We start from the raw sequence: 19,947 nt of genomic DNA, 5'->3' as shown, positions 1-19,947 counted from the left end.
TTGATTGTCAAAAAAAAAGATTGTTCTCAAGCTCACCTCCTCTAGCTATAGGGCCAGGAAGGGCGAGAGCCCACTTCCCCCACCCTCTCACTGGTTCTTCTGGCAGACCCTGCCCCTGCACCCCAGTGTCATCATGTAGGTATGGGGTATATTTCATGTCTGCCTCCTGTCCCATGCAGGCCATGCCTCATCAACACTTATAAATGTATCGATTGTATGTGTAGTGTTTGTTTAAAATGCCCCTACAGAAGGTATTCTTGCCCCCTCGCAGTCAATTCTGCTTTGTGCTTGGTTAGGTTCAGTTTCCTGTCTTCCTTCCCATGATAGTAGTTGGAGCTTAGTCTGGAGTGACTGTTTTCCGCTGCTTGTGATTCATAGATTCTGTCTACTGTTGTCTGACTCCAGCTCCTGCCTCCCCTCTTGTGACCCCTCTGCTCCTGTTCTCCTTGAGACCCCATCTACGGCCCTCCTCCTCCTTCTGATCCTCGCTCCTGCTCTTCTGCCAGCCTTTGACGAAAGTTCATGCCCGCCTCATTCTTGTTACTTCAGCTCCTACCCCCTTCTTGTAACTCCGGCTCCTGCACCTTCTTTTAAGACCCCTGCCTTCTTCCTTATGCCCTCAGCACCTGCCCTTCTCCTTGTGACCCCTGCTTCCGCCCTCCTCTCTATGACCCTTGCTCCTGCCCTCCTCTCTATGACCCTTGCTCCTGCCCTCCTCTCTATGACCCGTGCTCCTGCCCTCCTCTCTATGACCCTTGCTCCTGCCCTCCTCTCTATGACCCTTGCTCCTGCCCTCCTCTCTATGACCCTTGCTCCTGCCCTCCTCTCTATGACCCTTGCTCCTGCCCTCCTGCATGGAACTCCAGCTCCTGCCCTCCTCATCCTTCTGCCCTCCTCGTTGTAACTGTCTCTGCGCCCCCTGCAGGTGTGCCGATGCTGAAGCCTACGAGATCGACCACGGTGGACTCTCCAATGGCATCTTCATCACCTTCCTGAAGAAGTGGCTGCTGGTGGACGAGAAGATCACGGTCCTCCTGGACAAGGTGGCTGAAGGTGAGGCATGGGGGATGGTGAGGGCGGCAGGGCTGGGCATGAGAGGGCGGCAGGGCTGGGCATGAGAGGGCGGCAGGGCTGGGCATGAGAGGGCGGCAGGGCTGGACATGAGAGGGCGGCAGGGCTGGACATGAGAGGGCGGCAGGGCTGGGCGTGAGAGGGCGGCAGGGCTGGGCATGAGAGGGCGGCAGGGCTGGACATGAGAGGACGGCAGGGCTGGACATGTGAGGGCGGCAGGGCTGGACATGAGAGGGCGGCAGGGCTGGGCGTGAGAGGGCGGCAGGGCTGGGCATGAGAGGGCGGCAGGGCTGGACATGAGAGGACGGCAGGGCTGGGCATGAGAGGGCGGCAGGGCTGGACATGAGAGGGCGGCAGGGCTGGACATGAGAGGGCGGCAGGGCTGGGCGTGAGAGGGCGGCAGGGCTGGGCATGAGAGGGCGGCAGGGCTGGACATGAGAGGGCGGCAGGGCTGGACATCAGAGGGCGGCAGGGCTGGGCGCAAGGGCGCGGCATGGCTGGGTATGAGAGGGCGGCAGGGCTGGACATGAGAGGGCGGCAGGGCTGGGCATGAGAGGGCGGCAGGGCTGGACGTGAGAAGTGGCAGGGCTGAACGTGAGGGGTGGCAAGGCTGGGCATGAGAGGGCGGCAGGGCTGGGCGTGAGAGGGCGGCAGGGCTGGACATGAGAGGGCGGCAGGGCTGGACATGAGAGGGCGGCAGGGTTGGGCATGAGAGGGCGGCAGGGCTGGACGTGAGAAGTGGCAGGGCTGGACGTGAGGGGTGGCAGGGCTGGACATGAGAGGGCGGCAGGGCTGGGCGCGAGGGCGCAGCATGGCTGGGCATGAGAGGGCAGCAGGGTTAGAAATGAGAGGGTGACGGCTGGGCGTGAGAGGACGGCAGGGTTGGACATGAGATGGTGGCAGGGCTGGGCGTGAGAGCAGCAGGGCTGGGCGTTAGAGGGTGCAGGGCTGGGTGTGAAAGGGCGGCTGGGTGTGAGAGGGCGGCAGGGCTGGGTGTGAAAGGGCGGCTGGGTGTGAGAGGGCGGCAGGGCTGGGTGTGAGAAGGAGGCAGGGTTGGACATGAGAGAGTGGTAGGGCTGGACATGAGAGGGCGGCAGGGCTGGACATGAGAGGGCGGCAGGGCTGGACATGAGAGGGCGGCAGGGCTGGGCGTGAGAGGGCGGCAGGGCTGGGCATGAGAGGGAGGCAGGGCTGGACATGAGAGGACGGCAGGGCTGGGCATGAGAAGTCGGCAGGGCTGGACATGAGAGGGCGGCAGGGCTGGACATGAGAGGGCGGCAGGGCTGGGCGTGAGAGGGCGGCAGGGCTGGGCATGAGAGGGCGGCAGGGCTGGACATGAGAGGGCGGCAGGGCTGGACATCAGAGGGCGGCAGGGCTGGGCGCAAGGGCGTGGCATGGCTGGGTGTGAGAGGGCGGCAGGGCTGGACATCAGAGGGCGGCAGGGCTGGACATCAGAGGGCGGCAGGGCTGGGCGCAAGGGCGCGGCATGGCTGGGTATGAGAGGGCGGCAGGGCTGGACATGAGAGGGCGGCAGGGCTGGGCATGAGAGGGCGGCAGGGCTGGACGTGAGAAGTGGCAGGGCTGAACGTGAGGGGTGGCAGGGCTGGGCATGAGAGGGCGGCAGGGCTGGGCGCGAGAGGGCGGCAGGGCTGGACATGAGAGGGCGGCAGGGCTGGACATGAGAGGGCGGCAGGGCTGGGCATGAGAGGGCGGCAGGGCTGGACGTGAGAAGTGGCAGGGCTGGACGTGAGGGGTGGCAGGGCTGGACATGAGAGGGCGGCAGGGCTGGGCGCGAGGGCGCAGCATGGCTGGGCATGAGAGGGCGGCAGGGTTAGAAATGAGAGGGTGACGGCTGGGCGTGAGAGGACGGCAGGGTTGGACATGAGATGGTGGCAGGGCTGGGCATGAGAGCAGCAGGGCTGGGCGTTAGAGGGTGGCAGGGCTGGGTGTGAAAGGGCGGCTGGGTGTGAGAGGGCGGCAGGGCTGGGTGTGAAAGGGCGGCTGGGTGTGAGAGGGCGGCAGGGCTGGGTGTGAGAAGGAGGCAGGGTTGGACATGAGAGAGTGGTAGGGCTGGACATGAGAGGGCGGCAGGGCTGGTGTGAGAGGGTGGTAGGGCTGGGTGTGAGGGCACGGTAGGGCTGGGCATGAGAGGGTGGTAAGGCTGGGCATGAGAGGGTGGCAGGGCTGGGTGTGAGAGGGCGGCAGGGCTGGGTTTGAGAGGGTGGTAGGGCTGGGTGTGAGAGGGTGGCAAGGCTGGTGTGAGAGGGTGGTAGGTCTGGGTGTGAGGGTGCGGTAGGGCTGGGCATGAGAGGGTGGTAGGGCTGGGCATGAGATGGTGGCAGGGCTGGGCGTGAGAGCAGCAGGGATGGGCGTTACAGGGTGGCACGGCTGGGTGTGAGAGGGTGGCAGGGCTGGGTGTGAGAGGGAGGCAGGGTTGGACATCAGAGGTTGGCAGGGCTGGACATGAGAGGGTGGCAGTGCTGGGTGTGAGAAGGTGGTAGGGCTGGATGTGAGGGCGCGGTAGGGCTGGGCATGAGAGGGTGGTAGGGCTGGGCATGAGAGGGTGGTAGGGCTGGGTGTGAGAGGTTGGCAAGGCTGGGTGTGAGAGGGCGGCAGGGCTGGGTGTGAGAGGGCGGCAGGGCTGGGTGTGAGAGGGCGGCAGGGCTGGGCGTGAGAGGGTGGTAGGGCTGGGCATGACAGGGTGGTAGGGCTGGGTATGAGAGGGTGGCAGGGCTGGGTGTGAGAGGGCGGCAGGGCTGGTGTGAGAGGGCGGCAGGGCTGGGCGTGAGAGGGCGGCAGGGATGGGTGTGAGAGGGCGGCAGGGCTGGGTTTGAGAGGGTGGTAGGGCTGGGTGTGAGAGGGTGGCAAGGCTGGTGTGAGAGGGTGGTAGGTCTGGGTGTGAGGGTGCGGTAGGGCTGGGCATGAGAGGGTGGTAGGGCTGGGCATGAGATGGTGGCAGGGCTGGGCGTGAGAGCAGCAGGGATGGGCGTTACAGGGTGGCACGGCTGGGTGTGAGAGGGTGGCAGGGCTGGGTGTGAGAGGGAGGCAGGGTTGGACATCAGAGGTTGGCAGGGCTGGACATGAGAGGGTGGCAGTGCTGGGTGTGAGAAGGTGGTAGGGCTGGATGTGAGGGCGCGGTAGGGCTGGGCATGAGAGGGTGGTAGGGCTGGGCATGAGAGGGTGGCAGGGCTGGGTGTGAGAGGTTGGCAAGGCTGGGTGTGAGAGGGCGGCAGGGCTGGGTGTGAGAGGGCGGCAGGGCTGGGTGTGAGAGGGCGGCAGGGCTGGGCGTGAGAGGGTGGTAGGGCTGGGCATGACAGGGTGGTAGGGCTGGGTATGAGAGGGTGGCAGGGCTGGGTGTGAGAGGGCGGCAGGGCTGGTGTGAGAGGGCGGCAGGGCTGGGCGTGAGAGGGCGGCAGGGATGGGTGTGAGAGGGCGGCAGGGCTGGGTGTGAGAGGGCGGCAGGGCTGGGTGTGAGAGGGCTGCAGGGCTGGTGTGAGAGGGTGGTAGGGCTGGACATGAGAGGGAGGTAGGGCTGGTGTGAGAGGGTGGTAGGGCTGGACATGAGAGGGAGGTAGGGCTGGTGTGAGAGGGTGATAGGGCTGGGTGTGAGAGGGCGGCAGGGCTGGGTATGAGAGGGTGGTAGGGCTGGTGTGAGAGGGTGGTAGGGCTGGGCGTGAGAGGGCGGCAGGGCTGGGTGTGAGAGGGCTGCAGGGCTGGTGTGAGAGGGCGGCAGGGCTGGGTGTGAGAGGGCGGCAGGGCTGGGTGTGAGAGGGCTGCAGGGCTGGTGTGAGAGGGTGGTAGGGCTGGACATGAGAGGGAGGTAGGGCTGGTGTGAGAGGGTGGTAGGGCTGGACATGAGAGGGAGGTAGGGCTGGTGTGAGAGGGTGATAGGGCTGGGTGTGAGAGGGCGGCAGGGCTGGGTATGAGAGGGTGGTAGGGCTGGTGTGAGAGGGTGGTAGGGCTGGGCGTGAGAGGGCGGCAGGGCTGGGTGTGAGAGGGCGGCAGGGCTGGGTGTGAGAGGGCGGCAGGGCTGGTGTGAGAGGGTGGTAGGGCTGGGTGTGAGAGGGCGGCAGGGCTGGTGTGAGAGGGTGGTAGGGCTGGGTGTGAGGGTGCGGTAGGGCTGGGCATTAGAGGGTGGCAGGGCTGGGCATGAGAGGGTGGCAGGGCTGGGTGTGAGAATGCCAGCAAGTGAAGAGGCTGAGAGTGAAACAAAGGGCTGTGCCTGAGTAGTGGCAATGGCTGGATCTGAGGTGGTTGCAAAGAAAGGCCGGGCCTGATAGGCTGGTAAGGGCAGGGCCTGACAAATCAGCAGGGGCTGATGCCAGAGTGTGGCAAATCACCCTGAGTTCATCTCTTCACGAAAGCACAAGAATTTTAGTTTTTTGTGTTTTTGTGTGGTGTGGTTCATCCTGCTCGTTTCATTTGCTTCTTGATTTGCAGATATGGGAACGTGTGAGATCACCAGGGGGAAGCAGGCTCTGGAGCTGCGCAGCAACCTGTCCGAGAGGCGCGCCCTCACAGACCGGATCAAGACGCCCGAAGGCTCCGATGAACTGTCGGTCCGGAATCTGCAGTGGTCCAGGGCTCATGGTCAGTACAGATGCCGCAAGTGTGTACTCTGGGTGCACCCTTAAACATTGCTAATATTAGTCTTTCACAGGATACAGTAACACGATTCCTACGACAGAAACTGTACCGGGGCCATATTACGTGTAGGGCGCATTGTCCCAGTCTGTGCAGCCAGGGTCCCTCAGCTGTGTGCACCGGGAGCAGACTGGAGCAATGACGCTTTTGTGGAGAATAAGCTATTCAGAGTGCAGGCGCGAACTCAAACCTGCACTAGTTCCATTCTGACAGGCTGTTTGAAGCCACCAGTCTGCCTTTCAATGCAAGCAGCAGTCTGCCCTACCTGTTAAAGGAAGGCAGAAATCCCCCTGCAGGTGGGTCCATTGAACTATGCCTGGGCGGTCCCTTGGACTGCCTCTCACCCATCCCCAAATAAGCGGCACACACTGACTTGCACCATCTCTTTCTGCAGAATAATCAGCCCGCCTCCTTTGCCACTGTACCTGCATCTGTAATACGATGCAGGCCCAAAGTTAGAGGGTTAGGTTGTGTGCATGGGAGCAGTCCCATAAGCAAATGAGGGAACACACCTTCGTCACTGCATCAGTGCAAAATGTATGTGTGCCAGATCTGTGTTATAGAAGGCGACATAGAGGTATCTGCGGCCCCTTCCATATTATCAAAGCTTCCATAGGGTGCAAGAAACAGGCACAAATGTCCATTACTTGCATCCCCTTGTTGTTCATAACAGCATCCACCATCCCCTGTAACCTGCTACAGTCCATAGCATCTTCCATCCTCTTTGACATGCCACGGCCCTCCATAACCTCTTCATCTTCAGTAAGCTGCACTGCCCTCTGGGGCATTCTTTATTGGTAACCGAATGCTGTGCCCCATTTGTTCTCTTTTCCCAGCATTCCCATTGCCGTTCTCAACAGCATCCTCCATCCCGTGCAATGCTTATTTTGAGCCAGTGGAATCCGCTACCGGCACCGGCACTTAATTGTCAACACTGGTGCTTGCAAAAGTCTGCCACAAGGTGGCGCTATCTGGCTAATTTAGAGATGACCGCAACAACAGTTAATAATTGAGTTAATATACATAATAAATTACTATTACCTGCTGCCAAAACCATTCTTATAGCTTCGGGGGCCTGGAATAGTCTGAATCCTGAAAGGAGTGTGATGGTTAGTTAGTAGTTGTGTTGTCACTATCATTGGAAGCGCTGGCAGGGGCAATGTGTTGTGCAAGCTGCAGTGGACTCCTGGCGAGAGCCCTGGCACTTATTTGTTTACAAATTAAGCTCTGAACCTGCATTAGTCTTCCGTTAATCTCTTGTTCTGCAGTGAGCGGCAACTGTCTTCTCTAAACTCGTTACTGGCACTCAACTATTGTCCGCTCAACCCTTCTCTATGTTGAGTGTCCCCTGATGTCCTCAGCAGCATCCACGCCAGTTGTAACCTGCTGCTGCTGCTCTTCCCCTGACCAATGTGATCCCCATTGACATGCTGCTTTTCTCGCTAACCTCTTCTTCTTTCGTAACCCACATCCTCCATTGGTACAACGTTGTTATACACCGGTACCCACTGATGTCCTCTTCTCATCCTGCATTCCTACTTCCCTGCTCATCTTCTCAGTACATCCTCCTTCCTAAATCACTAAAAGAGACCTACCCCCATGGCTCCTCCCATCTTTTGATATCTCCCTTTTCCTTCACAGTACTCCCGGAGAGCCGGCATCTGCAGTTTGATTGCGGAGTTGTGGTCCAGTTGGGTTTTGCGGCAGAGTTCTCGAACATCTTGATCATTTACACAAAAATTGTGAAAATGCCAGAGGAGATGCTGAGCTGTGAAGCGAAACTGGTCTACATGCCTGAGGTGAGGAGCCTGAATTCTGTCCCTTGAGCTCCATTTTTTTCTCCTTTAGATAACACGTGCAGACCACCTCTGTCTAGCATCTTTGCCGCACTGTAAATAAGAGGCTACTGCTCTCCTGCTATGGTGGCCCCAACTGTATACAGCTCAGGAGAGTGAAAGGCTGAGTCAATCTTATTGGGTAATTCGATTGGCACTTTCGAACAGGAGTCTTGTAAAGTCGAACCAGAATGCTGTAGCACATGCATTAACCCGCTGAGCTATTGTTCTGGCGTTTTGAGAGGGAGCCAGTGGGGTCAGGTTCTATCACCAGAGTCATTGGAGTGTGTGTGTGTGTGTGTGTGTGTGGATGACACAGTTAAGAAAAAAATATATGCAAACCGGTGCTAAGAGGCTAGGTACTCCACTGGGGCTCACAATGATCTAACATATCTATTCATTCACTTGTAACTCAATAAAAAGCGTTACTTTTTTGTATACTTCAGTGTGTCACCCTAAGTGGGACGGGTTTTACATAGGTCCTGTCCATACTATGCCACAGGTACCAATCTATACACAACTGATGAGCCCTAACAAGGGTGAAACCGGTCCTGGGTTGCTTGTGTTCTGGTTCAGGAAGGATCTGGCCTGGCAGTTCGGGATGGGCAGTTCCCATTGGAACAGGGTCGAGACTGATTTGCATAAGGCTGGATCCGAACTGAGGTGGCATAGTGGGTAAAATAATGATGGACCGGGATGCTGACTGAGTTACTACTAGTGGCTGAGATCAATTCACGCATTCCGCCCATCACTTTCTTTGTAGATTTTGATATTTAGGTAGCACAATGATTCTGTAGTCAATAATTTGACGTACAATAAATTTGTGTGTTGAGTGAGAACCCAGAATTGAAACACTTGATCTGCCAGTGAGAAGACATTTATTTCAGAAGGTTGACAGAAGAAAAGACCTCACTGTTGTCGGCTCCCTTTGTCATTCCTTGGATGAATGCCACACCCGTTAAGGTTCAAATGGCAAACGTTGCCTTACGGCTAGCAGTCACGAGCTTGCTGCTCCCCTTTTGCTGAGTTTTGGGGTCTGCTGCTGCACCTATGCATTTCCTAGATCACAAACGCACCGTGAGCTGTGATTCACAAGCACTTGACTCTTTCAGGACCTGGAAGTCGATCTGAAGTTCACCAACAAGGAAAGTCCAGAAGAGACGGGCTGTATGATCTTTACCAGTCGGACCAAAGAGCTCCCGGACTGCTGCCTCTACACCCGAATACGTGGCCTGCAGAAGCTTAAGGTGCGGATGGTTATGTGTGTAGGGGTTTGGGTTATACGCTGTTATTGTGGGTGATAGGCGTACTAATGACTGCAATGGATAACCGTTGTGTTCGTTAATGGACTTTAATTTATCCCTTTCTTGTTATTGTGTTGAAGTTGTGATCTGGGATTCTGGTAAAAACAAGTTTGTGGAAGTAAAATGTCTGTGATAGTGTTGAATCAGCGATGAGGTTGCGGAACTGACAGGTGTCCAATGGTTTGTGTGTTTGTGGCCCTAAAGAGCTTCATGGCACGCTTACGCATGCAGTGAGTTTAGGTGTGTCTTTAATGTCTTTTTGTGAGATGGTTTGTAATTTTCTGTCACCTGCTGTGGAAAGTGTGTAATTTTAATGCTTGGCATGTCATGTTGCAGTATGGTCTGATGATGTAGTGATTTACCTGTGGTTGGGAAAGATTATGGATATGAGAAAATGTGTGATTTTGCTGAATTTGTATGGTGGCCTATGGTTGTGATTGTTTGTTATAGGTAGGTATATTTTTTTTACAAAAGAATCCATACAATACATATTAAAGTCTAGGCCCTGCCCTCCTTCTCCCTCTCCCATCTTCCTTCCATCCCAAATCGCTCCATCTACCCCTGGTCCTCTTCACTGCGCGAGACATTGCTCCATTGTGGGTCCGGCTCCTTCTTTTGATTATACCACACGAGTAACCTTCAAGGTTCGCAGAGCGTGGGATCAGGTCTTCTGGTACTTTCCCGGTCTTACCTTGTCAGTATTTTGGGGATCAAGCTTCCTTCCACAGCGGGCGGTAATCGCCTGTTTATCTACCGATGGAGCAGGTCAACTTGTTCCTCCTTTCAAGATAGGAATGGCTAGAACCTAGATAGCAGTTGATCGAAGATAGCCACGTCTAGATCTAGGTGTGAAATAATGTAGAACATTTTCATTAATCATACAAATGAATTGCTTTTTAGTTGCAAAAGGCTTGTGATTGTGGATCTGTTAACGCTGGCAGGAGTGTTTGATCATAATGATGTTAGTAATGAAGTTTATTTGTGGTGAATAATTTGTTTTGTTTTGCTTGTTACAGGTATTATGTTGAGGTTGGAGTTAGAAGAGTTTTTTTTTATTCGTAATGAGAGAGTATCTTACCTTGAAATTGTGTGTTTAAAATGTGGGTGTTTAAAAATGTGTGTTTGTTGAGAGTTGGTGGTTGTGAGCAGGTCTGTGTGTGGCTCTTATGATTGACTGTGTTGCAGACAACCTAGAATTTGTGTTGGTGGTGGAATTTGTGCCTGCTGTTCGAGTGGGGCTGTTAAAAGATTGTAATTGGTGTGTGTTTTTATGAAATAAATGCCTACCAAGAATACTTGTGGTATACTATAAATGCATAGTCTTGTCATACTGTCTTTTGATGACTTAGTTGAAGTTTATTGGGTATTGCCATAAAAGATGTAGTGATCGTATTGCCTTTTTTCTTGGTCTGTGTATTCGGCTTTCTTTTAAGTATGGTTTTTAATTGTCCCCTCTTGTACGACTTCTAGGCTGACCTGGCCTTCACTGTCTGCCTGCAGTACCGATACCATGGCATTGATGACTTTATCGAGGAATATAAGGCGGTTAACATTGGCAAGCCTCTTGTGGCCAAGTTGAACCTTCAGATTGGTAACAAATCCATGGACCTGACCGGTAGCCATATCCCCATGTCCAGGCAAAACTCCTGTTGGAGCAGCATTGGCGCCTCACATGTCCCTGCTAGCCCAGCTTCCTCTGGTTTGGAATGTGGAGAGTGGACTCCGAGCGCCTATTGCCTGAGCGGCTCCCTGGACCTATACGAGGCTGGTGGCCCTTGGGTGAATGTACCTGAAGAGACCCAGAGCCCAGAGCTCTAGGACTTTCAGATGATGCAGCGGAGCAGCAGTGTTCGCCAAAGGACTAATATCTGCTATTCAAAGCACCAAAGAGTTGACCATGCCCGAGAGGACGGAAGGCCGAGCGAAGCCTTTGTAGCTGTACCTAGTTAGTGCTCGTGCCTGTCCTGTGTAGGTAAAATAACGGAGACCTTTTTCTAGGTTTGATAGACATTGTGTCGTTGTGTAATATCTTCTCTGTTGCATTGGTTATTTTTCTGTTATTTGCACTAGTAAAGTTTTCAGTTTAAAGCTAATAAGCTCAAAAGGTCTACAGGGTAGCAGGGGCGCTGAAACAGCTCAAAGGTGTTACTATCCATTACTAGCCCTCCACAATTTCCCTCCTTGTCGAAATTGTTGCTGCCCAAGAACCTTATTGTCCTCCACAGGGATCCAGACCAAGGAAGGTTGTTGGGTCTCCGAGCTACTTCGCTTGGTTGCTGTTAGTTGAGGAGGGATCTCGGAGAGTGATCTTAGAACCCAGTTTCAAGGTCCACATTAATCGCTGCTCTATTAGACACATCACTTCCCGCTAATATGAAATTCAGGCTTTGTTTTATGGCAAGACCAGAGGCAGGCATGAGCAGTAATCTTAATTCCAAACCTGTTCACCTGCGCATAGAAGTAAAACAATAGTGCAGCGATTTGTGGCCTGTGGTGTGTGGACCACTGGGGGTCCGCGATGCCTGCTCAGGGGTTCCGCAACTGTTTAGAAGATTAATCTTAAAACGTTCCGTAAATGTTTAGGAAGTTACAATTGGAGATTCAAAATTAAGTTGCTATCTTTCTTTGGATTTGAGGCAGCTGCACAAGTGCTGCAAACAGATGTTGTATGGACTACTGGTGGCCTTAACAGAAGCCCTGATATCACCCTTCAAAAAGAGAGCATACATTAGAAGCAAAATAGACAACTCGATATCTTAATTTCCAGCATATTGCTTCGCAATTTCGAATTAAAAACAAATTTCGAAATAAAATCCAACCTTCCCATTATAATTTCGATTGACCTATATTTGTATGTGAATTAAAATGTTATCATTTGTGTTTTTGTTTGGTGTAAACTTGTTTCTGTATTTTTGTGTATTGTTTTGAGGTTTAAATCATAGACATTGCTCAGGCCGGGGTCCCTCAGCTTCCAGTAATGATTCCGTAGAGGTTCCCAGACTTTATTAATGACTCAGTGGGGGTCCCCGGGTTCCAGTAATGATTCAGTGGGGGTCCATAGAAGTCGAAAGGTTAAGAACTGCTGCCACTGAGAAAGATATAAAATCTCCCCATAACACTTTATTATTAGAAACTTTTCTATTCCTTCCTCTTTAAAATGCTGCTCCTTAGACAGCAAAGCAGTCTTTTTCTGTGTCTTTAGGTTTCGAATTTCATAATATGTTTTAAATAATTTTTGGGGGGAACAGCGATAAACCAGTTAAGGAATATCTGTTGTACCAGGGAGCGATCTTAAAAGGGTAGTTTATTTTGTGTTATAAAAATAGTTGAAGCTGTCCACCTTACTTGTCTTTGCTTCGAGTTTTTAATCTCCAGTCTTGATAAATATATGTGTATTTGTACCATTAATTATCTGTGTGTAGTTGAGTACAGCGTCTGCTCGTAGACCGAGCTAGAAGCACTTTGACAGTTCGACTCATGAGTTCAAGTGCCGCAGTAGATGGCTGATGTAAGTGCTCACTGACCCCAGCAGGTTTGGGTGTCGCAACAGGCAGCTCTGGCAGCCTGCTGACCTCATGTCATCAATTCTTCCAAACAGTACAATACGAAGAAGTGCACAGCGAGTGGGCTTTGCATCAACCTATTCAGAAGTTGCCTTTCATGTGCCTTTATGTTCCTTGCTTGGATTGGCTGTCTAGCAATGCCACGGTATCTCCGATTGTTACATTGTACCATTTCTTTTGGTTTGGTGATGGGTCTTCAAATAATCTTTTCAGTAGACTGCAGTTGCAACACGATGTGTTTAGATCCAGGGTGTATTCTTTTATGTACCAACCTTGCCTTGACGAAGATATTTTAATTGCTGATTTATGGCTTTGTTTGTTTAGGAACTACTTGCTGCTTGGATGACCTAGACTGTCATAATGACAATGCTATTCACTCATCACCTTCTACATTCATTACTATGTTTTCGTGATAACGTTGTCAGGTTTATGGCTTACGGGCCTTCTGAAAAAAGTATCTACTACATAATATTTTGATATATTCAGCAAAAGGACTCTACTTCCACTGTTGTAGCCAAGATATTGCCTCAATATGGGATGTTTCTTTCTAGTGGTTAGGGGGCACCACACTCAGTCACTTAAACATTACAAACTACTCCCCCGAACAAAAGACATAACGGTTAGTTTTGCCAATGCTTGTTAGTGAATGATGCTGTTCTTTTATAGAGGAACAATGCGTTTGAGATCTTGTGTGAAAGAAGACGTCGGAGGAGTGGATAAAGGACATTTACACAGCTTGGTGGAATAGGTGTAGGTTTTGTGTTTGAAGTAGTGAAGAGGAGGGTTTTGGGTTGGTACCAAATAATCTGTGGGTAGTTCTTTGTTTTTCTCTTTCAGGTGTTGCTGCTGATGTGTGCAATTGAAGAGGTTCATGCCTAACGATATCCTCCATGTCTTTAATAAAGTCTAGATTCTCCGGAAAGTAATTTTCCAACTCTTTAGTCTTGTTCTCTTTTTTTCGTCCCCAAAGAAGCAGGGCGGGAAGCACACATGTAAGATTATTTGACTATATGACCGCAAATCCCTGGGTCTCGGAGGCTGTACAATCCACCAAAACAAGGTGAAGTAGAAAGAAACGTAAAAGAGACTATGTGTGGGTACGCATCGCAGCACTGAAACGCTTGCAGATCATTTCTGTAAATGATTCATTCAGATCCATTAGCCCGATTCATACACAAAGTAGCAAATCTGCACCCACAGAATTACACCTACGAGCGAGATCAGATTTACAAATTTTCTAAATTCACAATATTCCCAGGAAAACGCATGGAATGCTGGACTAGGCACCGGTTTCTGAGTTCATTCTAAGGAAGGTCTTGTGGCATTTCCAGCTGGATCCTATTCCGACTGTGCTGAGTTTGCACATGAGAAACGGGTAGTGGTGGCCCCTCACCTTTGGCGGAGGAGCATGGCCCATGGTGGTATCAGAGCGCTTTACAAATTATCAGATAGAGGACACTTCTAGAACCAATAATAACATAATCTAGACCAGTTCGAGATGTGGCAGCTCCCCAGTTGAGGAATGTATCACCTCAGTGTCAAGACCGACAAGTCAAAAACAATTCCATAAGCGAGGTGTAGGCATGGGTGTAGTGAACCTGCCATGACAGACCCGGAGAGCGGAGTCCCTTTGTTCTAGGTAGAAATGTGTTAATTCGTAGTACTGTTACCTTCTTAGGTAAATGTGGTCATAAGCATACGTTTATGGCAGAATTTACCTTAGTGAATAGGGCCCATTGTTTGTAAATGTTTTTGGGAGTTACCCTGAAAATCAGGCATGAGTCTTGTCTTTCTGTACCTACGTTTTTTATCCCTTCTCTAAGTTCATATGTAAGTTTCAATACAAAATGGCAGGACGCAGCTGAATCTGTGCCATAGTTGAATGGTGTGGGGCAGTTGATGTAGTTGTTTTCACTGGGCCCTAAATATAAGTTGGCTGAAAATCTCCTTTTTCCCAGGGTGTAATTTTAGGCCAAAGGAATTTCTCACACTATTGAGTTTTTTTGTTGTAAAAAGCATGTATGATGAAATCAAAGCACATGCGCAAAAGAGTAACTGAAGAGATTTTTAATACGGATATGTGGGTGAGGAACTTACGTTTTGCATGGCTATTGCATGGCACAAACATATGAAAGGCATTGCGTTGATTTACTTACCATTAAAAAAGTCGGGCGCAGTGCAGTGTTGCGCAGCAGCAACAACACGTGAACCCCCAATCAACCCTTAGTCAATTTATGCCTCAAAGTTTAAGGAATAACCTTACGTCAAGCTGAATAATTTCTTTACACCATCTCCAGCTGCTTTCTAACCAACATCAATTGTTGATATATGCATTATTTTCAAGTCACCCCAACATCCGCATACGCACAACACAGCAAGACAGATGCATCACAATAATAGGGTTTGGGACATCTTCATCAGGAATAAGTAACTGCACTTCCTCAAAAATTGTGGTAATAATTTAGTTTAAAAAAAAAATGGGTTGGGGATGCCAGGAACTGCGCCGTCTCCCCAGTCACCCCTGACAGCGCTAAAAAGCTGGCGCCAAGCTCACCGATCCCTTCAATTACATCTTGTGGAAAGACCAGCTCAGCCCTTTCCTCGAGTCTCAGCGTCCCTTCATCAAACCCGATTACTTACGCTGGCCGGTTCCTCGTTACTGGCGCTCCGGAGCACGACTCCCAGCGGAGGTTGTTAATTTAAGACTGTCCCATCTTGCTGGTCTTTCAGAGGGGGGCATTGATTATGCATTTAATTAGTCTTTAAGGGTTTAATTCATGTTCTCCACCAGACCCAACAGCCCCTTAACAGGTGAGTGTCAAGATATGTAAGTGTCCTAACTCAATTGAGGGATATTGGGAGTTGTCCAAACTTTCTGTTCCTGTCTTTACTTCATTTGATATTTACTTCTCTGCTGTTATTTCGGGACCACCTTTACTTTGTAAGACTATCATGTCACCCAAAGGAACAGGAAAGCGGTAATTATAATGTAGCATAAGAATTTGAAAAAACTGAAAATTATTTTTTAAATGATTTGTATTAATGTACCATAGTTACATTTATGTTTAATATTACGGTACGTAGCTGAATTTTTTTTTAATTAAAATCATTTAAGTTTTAGGGTTGGTGTTTGTGTTAGACTAATGTGTTGGTATGAAAATAATTGAATAAATTACATTATAAAATGCATAGCCAATAAAATAGAAGGCTGTAATTAGAATGTTGGATAAACTAAGGTTTATAATTGCATTAACTTAATGTAATTCATTATGTGCAAATACATTAATTTGTTTTAAAAAATTTAGATTGAATCACATTTCTCAGTTTAGGATTAGGATTAAAATAAGGTATTTCATTAGTGGATGTGTTTAAATGGATAGTTTAGAAGAAATAGGATTATATTTAGAGTGAGTATTTATTCCAATAGAGCCAATTAAATCAATTTGTTTTAGTGTAGGGTTGGGATGTGGCCAGAGTAAAATAAAGTTACTTATAATTCTAATTAATAAAATTAAACATGTATTTAATTTGGAGTTACTGTATAAGTCTCAATAAAATATAATGTAATACATTTTAGGATTCAGGGAAAGTTTAGCATTAAGGTTGAGTGTAGGGTAAAGAAGAGTAGCTAAAACAAATAGAATTAGAATCTCATTGATAGATGAGCTAAATAAGGTAGGTTGAACTAAATGTATGTTGAACTCAACTATTAGAAGTAAAGGAACCAGTCAGGACATCTGAGCATTGTTGGTGCTCCAGTCACTTTGCCATTGCCACTCAGAGGGGCAGGCTAAACATGTCTCTGACTTGGCATCCAATGGCATCAGGAATATGGGTTGGCAATAGCTTCTGCTTGCATGGTTAAGATTTTTCTGTGGAAATATATGTACATTAGCAAATAAGTGCCAAATAAAAACATGTAACAATCAAGAACAAAAAAAAGTATTTAAATAATAAATTCACTTGAAAGAGGTAAGACTATAGGTACGGTGCACTCCCTGGAAAAGGTTACCATGTACTTGTGTAAGATAAATACACATATGTTGTTTTACTCATGTAAATTTGCTCTTCCGCTTAGGTGTAAATATTCACTTTTGCGCTTCTCACCATTTCTAAACGTAGATTTACACCTAAATGTAGACTTGCATGTCTCTACTGCCTAAAACCAGGGTGTGGAGACTTCTAAAAGTAATTTTACCACTGTAAAGTTACTACTAGTATATTTTCACACATAGGTGGAGCTTTGCACCATCACAATAGAGATCTCCCTGTGGGAAGTTATAGGGAAAATTATTAAAGTTTTCAAAATTCTTTAAGAAAACGTTTTTACTATTTTAATATAAAATATAAAAGTAAAATTACGTAAAACTTTTTTTATATAGAACTAATTAAATAAAATGTTCCGGCACATTAACTCATTCATGTGTATTAAAAAATGACAATTTAAATATATATATATTTTTCTAAACATCCCACCCAAGGTAACATTATTTATATTTGACATATTAAATTTTATTAAACATTTGGTTGATTTAATTTACATTGTTTGATTTTTTTACCATGTTTAATTAAAGTCTTAAACTAAGTATTATATTTTATAATTATAAGTTTAATAAATAAATGTATCTCTCTCTCTCTCTCTATATATATATATATATATATACATATATATATATATACATATATATGCATATACATATATATATATATATATATATATATATTTATTTATTTAACATTAAAAGTCAAATTAGTTTCATATTATTTTCTATGGAGTGTTATTATAAGCCCCTGACGCTATTATTTTCTATGGCGGTGTGTTGCAGTACCTTTGAGTGGCTATGTGACGTGCTTGACTTACTCCAAGTCTGAACGGGAGTCATTTACTACTGTTTTGACACCTTTAGTAACTTTAAAAGCATGGTTTGTGCGTAATCGTTTGCGTGTGAGTGTCTGTAGTAACCTGTCACTACCTTAAAACCTTATTTTTTCCCAAACCTCTTCCCATTTTGCGATGGATACTTCCCATTTTCCCAACAGTCCGCCCGGTCCTTCCTACATTTACAACTAAGTAGAGCTCTCACCATAAAACAGAGAGGAGAGGTGGAGATTTACACTTGTATATTTGTGAATTGCTCTTTGTAGTTAGTAAGAAGTACTACTGTGGTACTACTTTACGTAGTACAACATGCAGTTTTGCATTGGGCCTATTATTGTGACTCCCAAGAATCCAATGGTGGAGTGACTGGTCTGAATATTAGTCCCCGTTTGCAGTGACATAGTCAAGCTAAAATGCAATGGAGTGGAATGCGGCCAAGAGTGATGACCGGTGGCTGAGGTTGATGAGAGAGATCGGATCTGAGGTCTCCCAGGTTGTGTCTGCCCTCAAGGCAGGCATCCTGGTTAGATCAAATGTGTCATTGAGCAGAGTAGGCCTGTCACATCTGCTGGTACCTCACTCAGGCTTAGTGTGGGAGATCACACCTCCTCTGTCACATCTACTGGTACCTAGGGTGACCGAATTTGGCCGGACATTCCCGGGTTTTCACCAGCTGTCCCGGCAGATTTCAAGAAATGTAGCTCCTGTCCCCGTTTTTGGAGAGGGTCGACTGAAAACGGTGGGAGGTGCATTTTTTATGTTTTACAAAGCAGAGATAGTTAGCAGATGTTTCAAGAAAGCAATTTAATTCACAGGCAAGTTTCTTAAAAATTGATTTTATGTATGTTCTAACTGCGTGTTCTGTAATTCTCTGCTTTGGAGCGCTGTCATTCACTGCGCCCGCTCTTGAAGTAAAACTGTAGTCCATCTTCCATTTCCGTGAAATGTCCCAGTTTTTTGGCTTTATAAATCTCTGGTCACCCTAACTGGTACCTCAGTCAGAGGAGTTGTAATCTCCCACACTGAGCCCGTCACATCTACTAGTACCTCAGTCAGATCAGATGAGATGTGTGATCTCCCGCACTGGGCCTGTCTCGCTGTTGGTACTTCAGTGAAATCAGATGTGTGATCTCTTGCACCGGGCCTGTCACGGCTGATGGTACCTCAGTCAGATCAGATGAGATGTGTGATCTCCCGCACTGGGCCGATCTCGCTGCTGGTACCTCAGTCAGTCAGATCAGATGTGTGATCTCCTGCACCGGGCCTGTCACCACTGCTGGTACCCTAGTCAGATCAGATGTGTGATCTCCAGCACCGGGCCTGTCACGGCTGCTGGTACCTCAGTCAGATCAGATGTGTGATCTCCTGTACTGGGCCTGTCTCGCTGCTGGTACCTCAGTCAGATCAGATGTGTGATCTCCGGCACCGGGCCTGTCTCGCTGCTGGTACCTCAGTCAGAACAGATGTGTGATCTCCGGCGCCGGGCCTGTCACGGCTGCTGGTACCTCAGTCAGATCAGATGTGTGATCTCCTGCACCGGGCCTGTCTCGCTGCTGGTGCCAGTCAGATCAGATGTGTGATCTTCGGCACCGGGCCTGTTACATCTGCGGTGCCCTCGGACCTGCTGCCTTTGGTCCCTGTGCCCCAGGGTGCTTGTGGCTGCCCGGCTCCTCCTCCTCTTCCTCCCGGCCGCCCTTGGGCCCCCCACCCCCGCCCCCCCCCCCCGGTTCCGCCTTGTCCCCCTGCATCCCACGCTTGGCCGCCCCGGGACACGCTCCCAGTCAGGGGTCTGCGGGGCTCTGGGGTCCGTTGTGCGTCCTCTTCACGCCCCTCGAGCCTGTCAGGCAGCATCTGGCTCCTGTCACTCTTAGAGGGGAGGGGGCATCGGACTCGAGGCTCAGGGGTCTGGAGGGGGGGGGGGGGCACAGGCCCGGCCTTTCACCCATTCTTTCAAAGATGGCTCCCGTAGCACGTGCGGAGAGGTGGCGGCACGCGCGGGCAGCGGGGGTGAGGGCGGTGAGGGACCCTCCCCCAATCACTCCACCGTTTATGTGGAGATTAATATTTCGACCACCTGGAGGAGACACTCATCTGTGCAAACTTCCATTCTTGCAGGATGTGACCTCACCAAGAGATGTGTCAACAGTTTCATCTTAGCTGCTGCTACCCACAATTCCTAGTTTCACCCCCCCCCCCCACAATACTCTCTTGCCCCCCTGGTTCATTCCTTATGCAACACTCACGCCCTCTCCGTGAGCTCCCGTGTTCTAAAAACACTGTTATATACTTCCTACCTCCATCCATTACTACTTCCAGGTGATTGCCTACATCTCCTAACCTTTCCTTCACACACCTCCCGCTGCCCGCATCTGCTACCCTCCAATTCACCACACCTCCCATCAAACAGGACAGCCACATACCCACATCTCCCAGGACACCCCACTACCCACGCTGACTACCCTCTTATTCACAACCCCCTCAACATACCCGCACCTCATGCCCTCTCATTCACCACACCTCCCACTGCCCAGGACAACCCCAACAACTACTCTGCCATTCACCCACCTCCCATGCCCTCTCCTCCCCACACATCCCCAAGGACACACTCTTCACCACACATCACCATGGACACACTCCTCACCAGACATCAC

General features: G+C 49.6%; 1 protein-coding gene across 1 annotated transcript in view; it reads left to right on the top strand.

Annotated features, from left to right (window-relative positions):
- Nucleotides 1-11,734, top strand: part of LOC147673292 (mucosa-associated lymphoid tissue lymphoma translocation protein 1-like) — a 77,070-nt gene extending 65,336 nt beyond the window's left edge. Inside the window, exons 13-17 of the mRNA XM_086947103.1 lie at nt 926-1,053; nt 5,512-5,661; nt 7,357-7,514; nt 8,663-8,797; nt 10,325-11,734. Coding sequence (XP_086803229.1) covers nt 926-1,053; nt 5,512-5,661; nt 7,357-7,514; nt 8,663-8,797; nt 10,325-10,672 — 919 coding nt within the window. The 3' untranslated portion in view covers nt 10,673-11,734. The remainder of the gene's footprint in view (nt 1-925; nt 1,054-5,511; nt 5,662-7,356; nt 7,515-8,662; nt 8,798-10,324) is intronic.
- Nucleotides 11,735-19,947: the final 8,213 nt, after the last annotated feature.

This window comes from Lissotriton vulgaris, chromosome 12 (genome assembly GCF_964263255.1).
Source record: "Lissotriton vulgaris chromosome 12, aLisVul1.2, whole genome shotgun sequence".
NCBI lineage: Eukaryota > Metazoa > Chordata > Amphibia > Caudata > Salamandridae > Lissotriton > Lissotriton vulgaris.
This window is presented reverse-complemented; position numbering and strand designations above follow the sequence as displayed.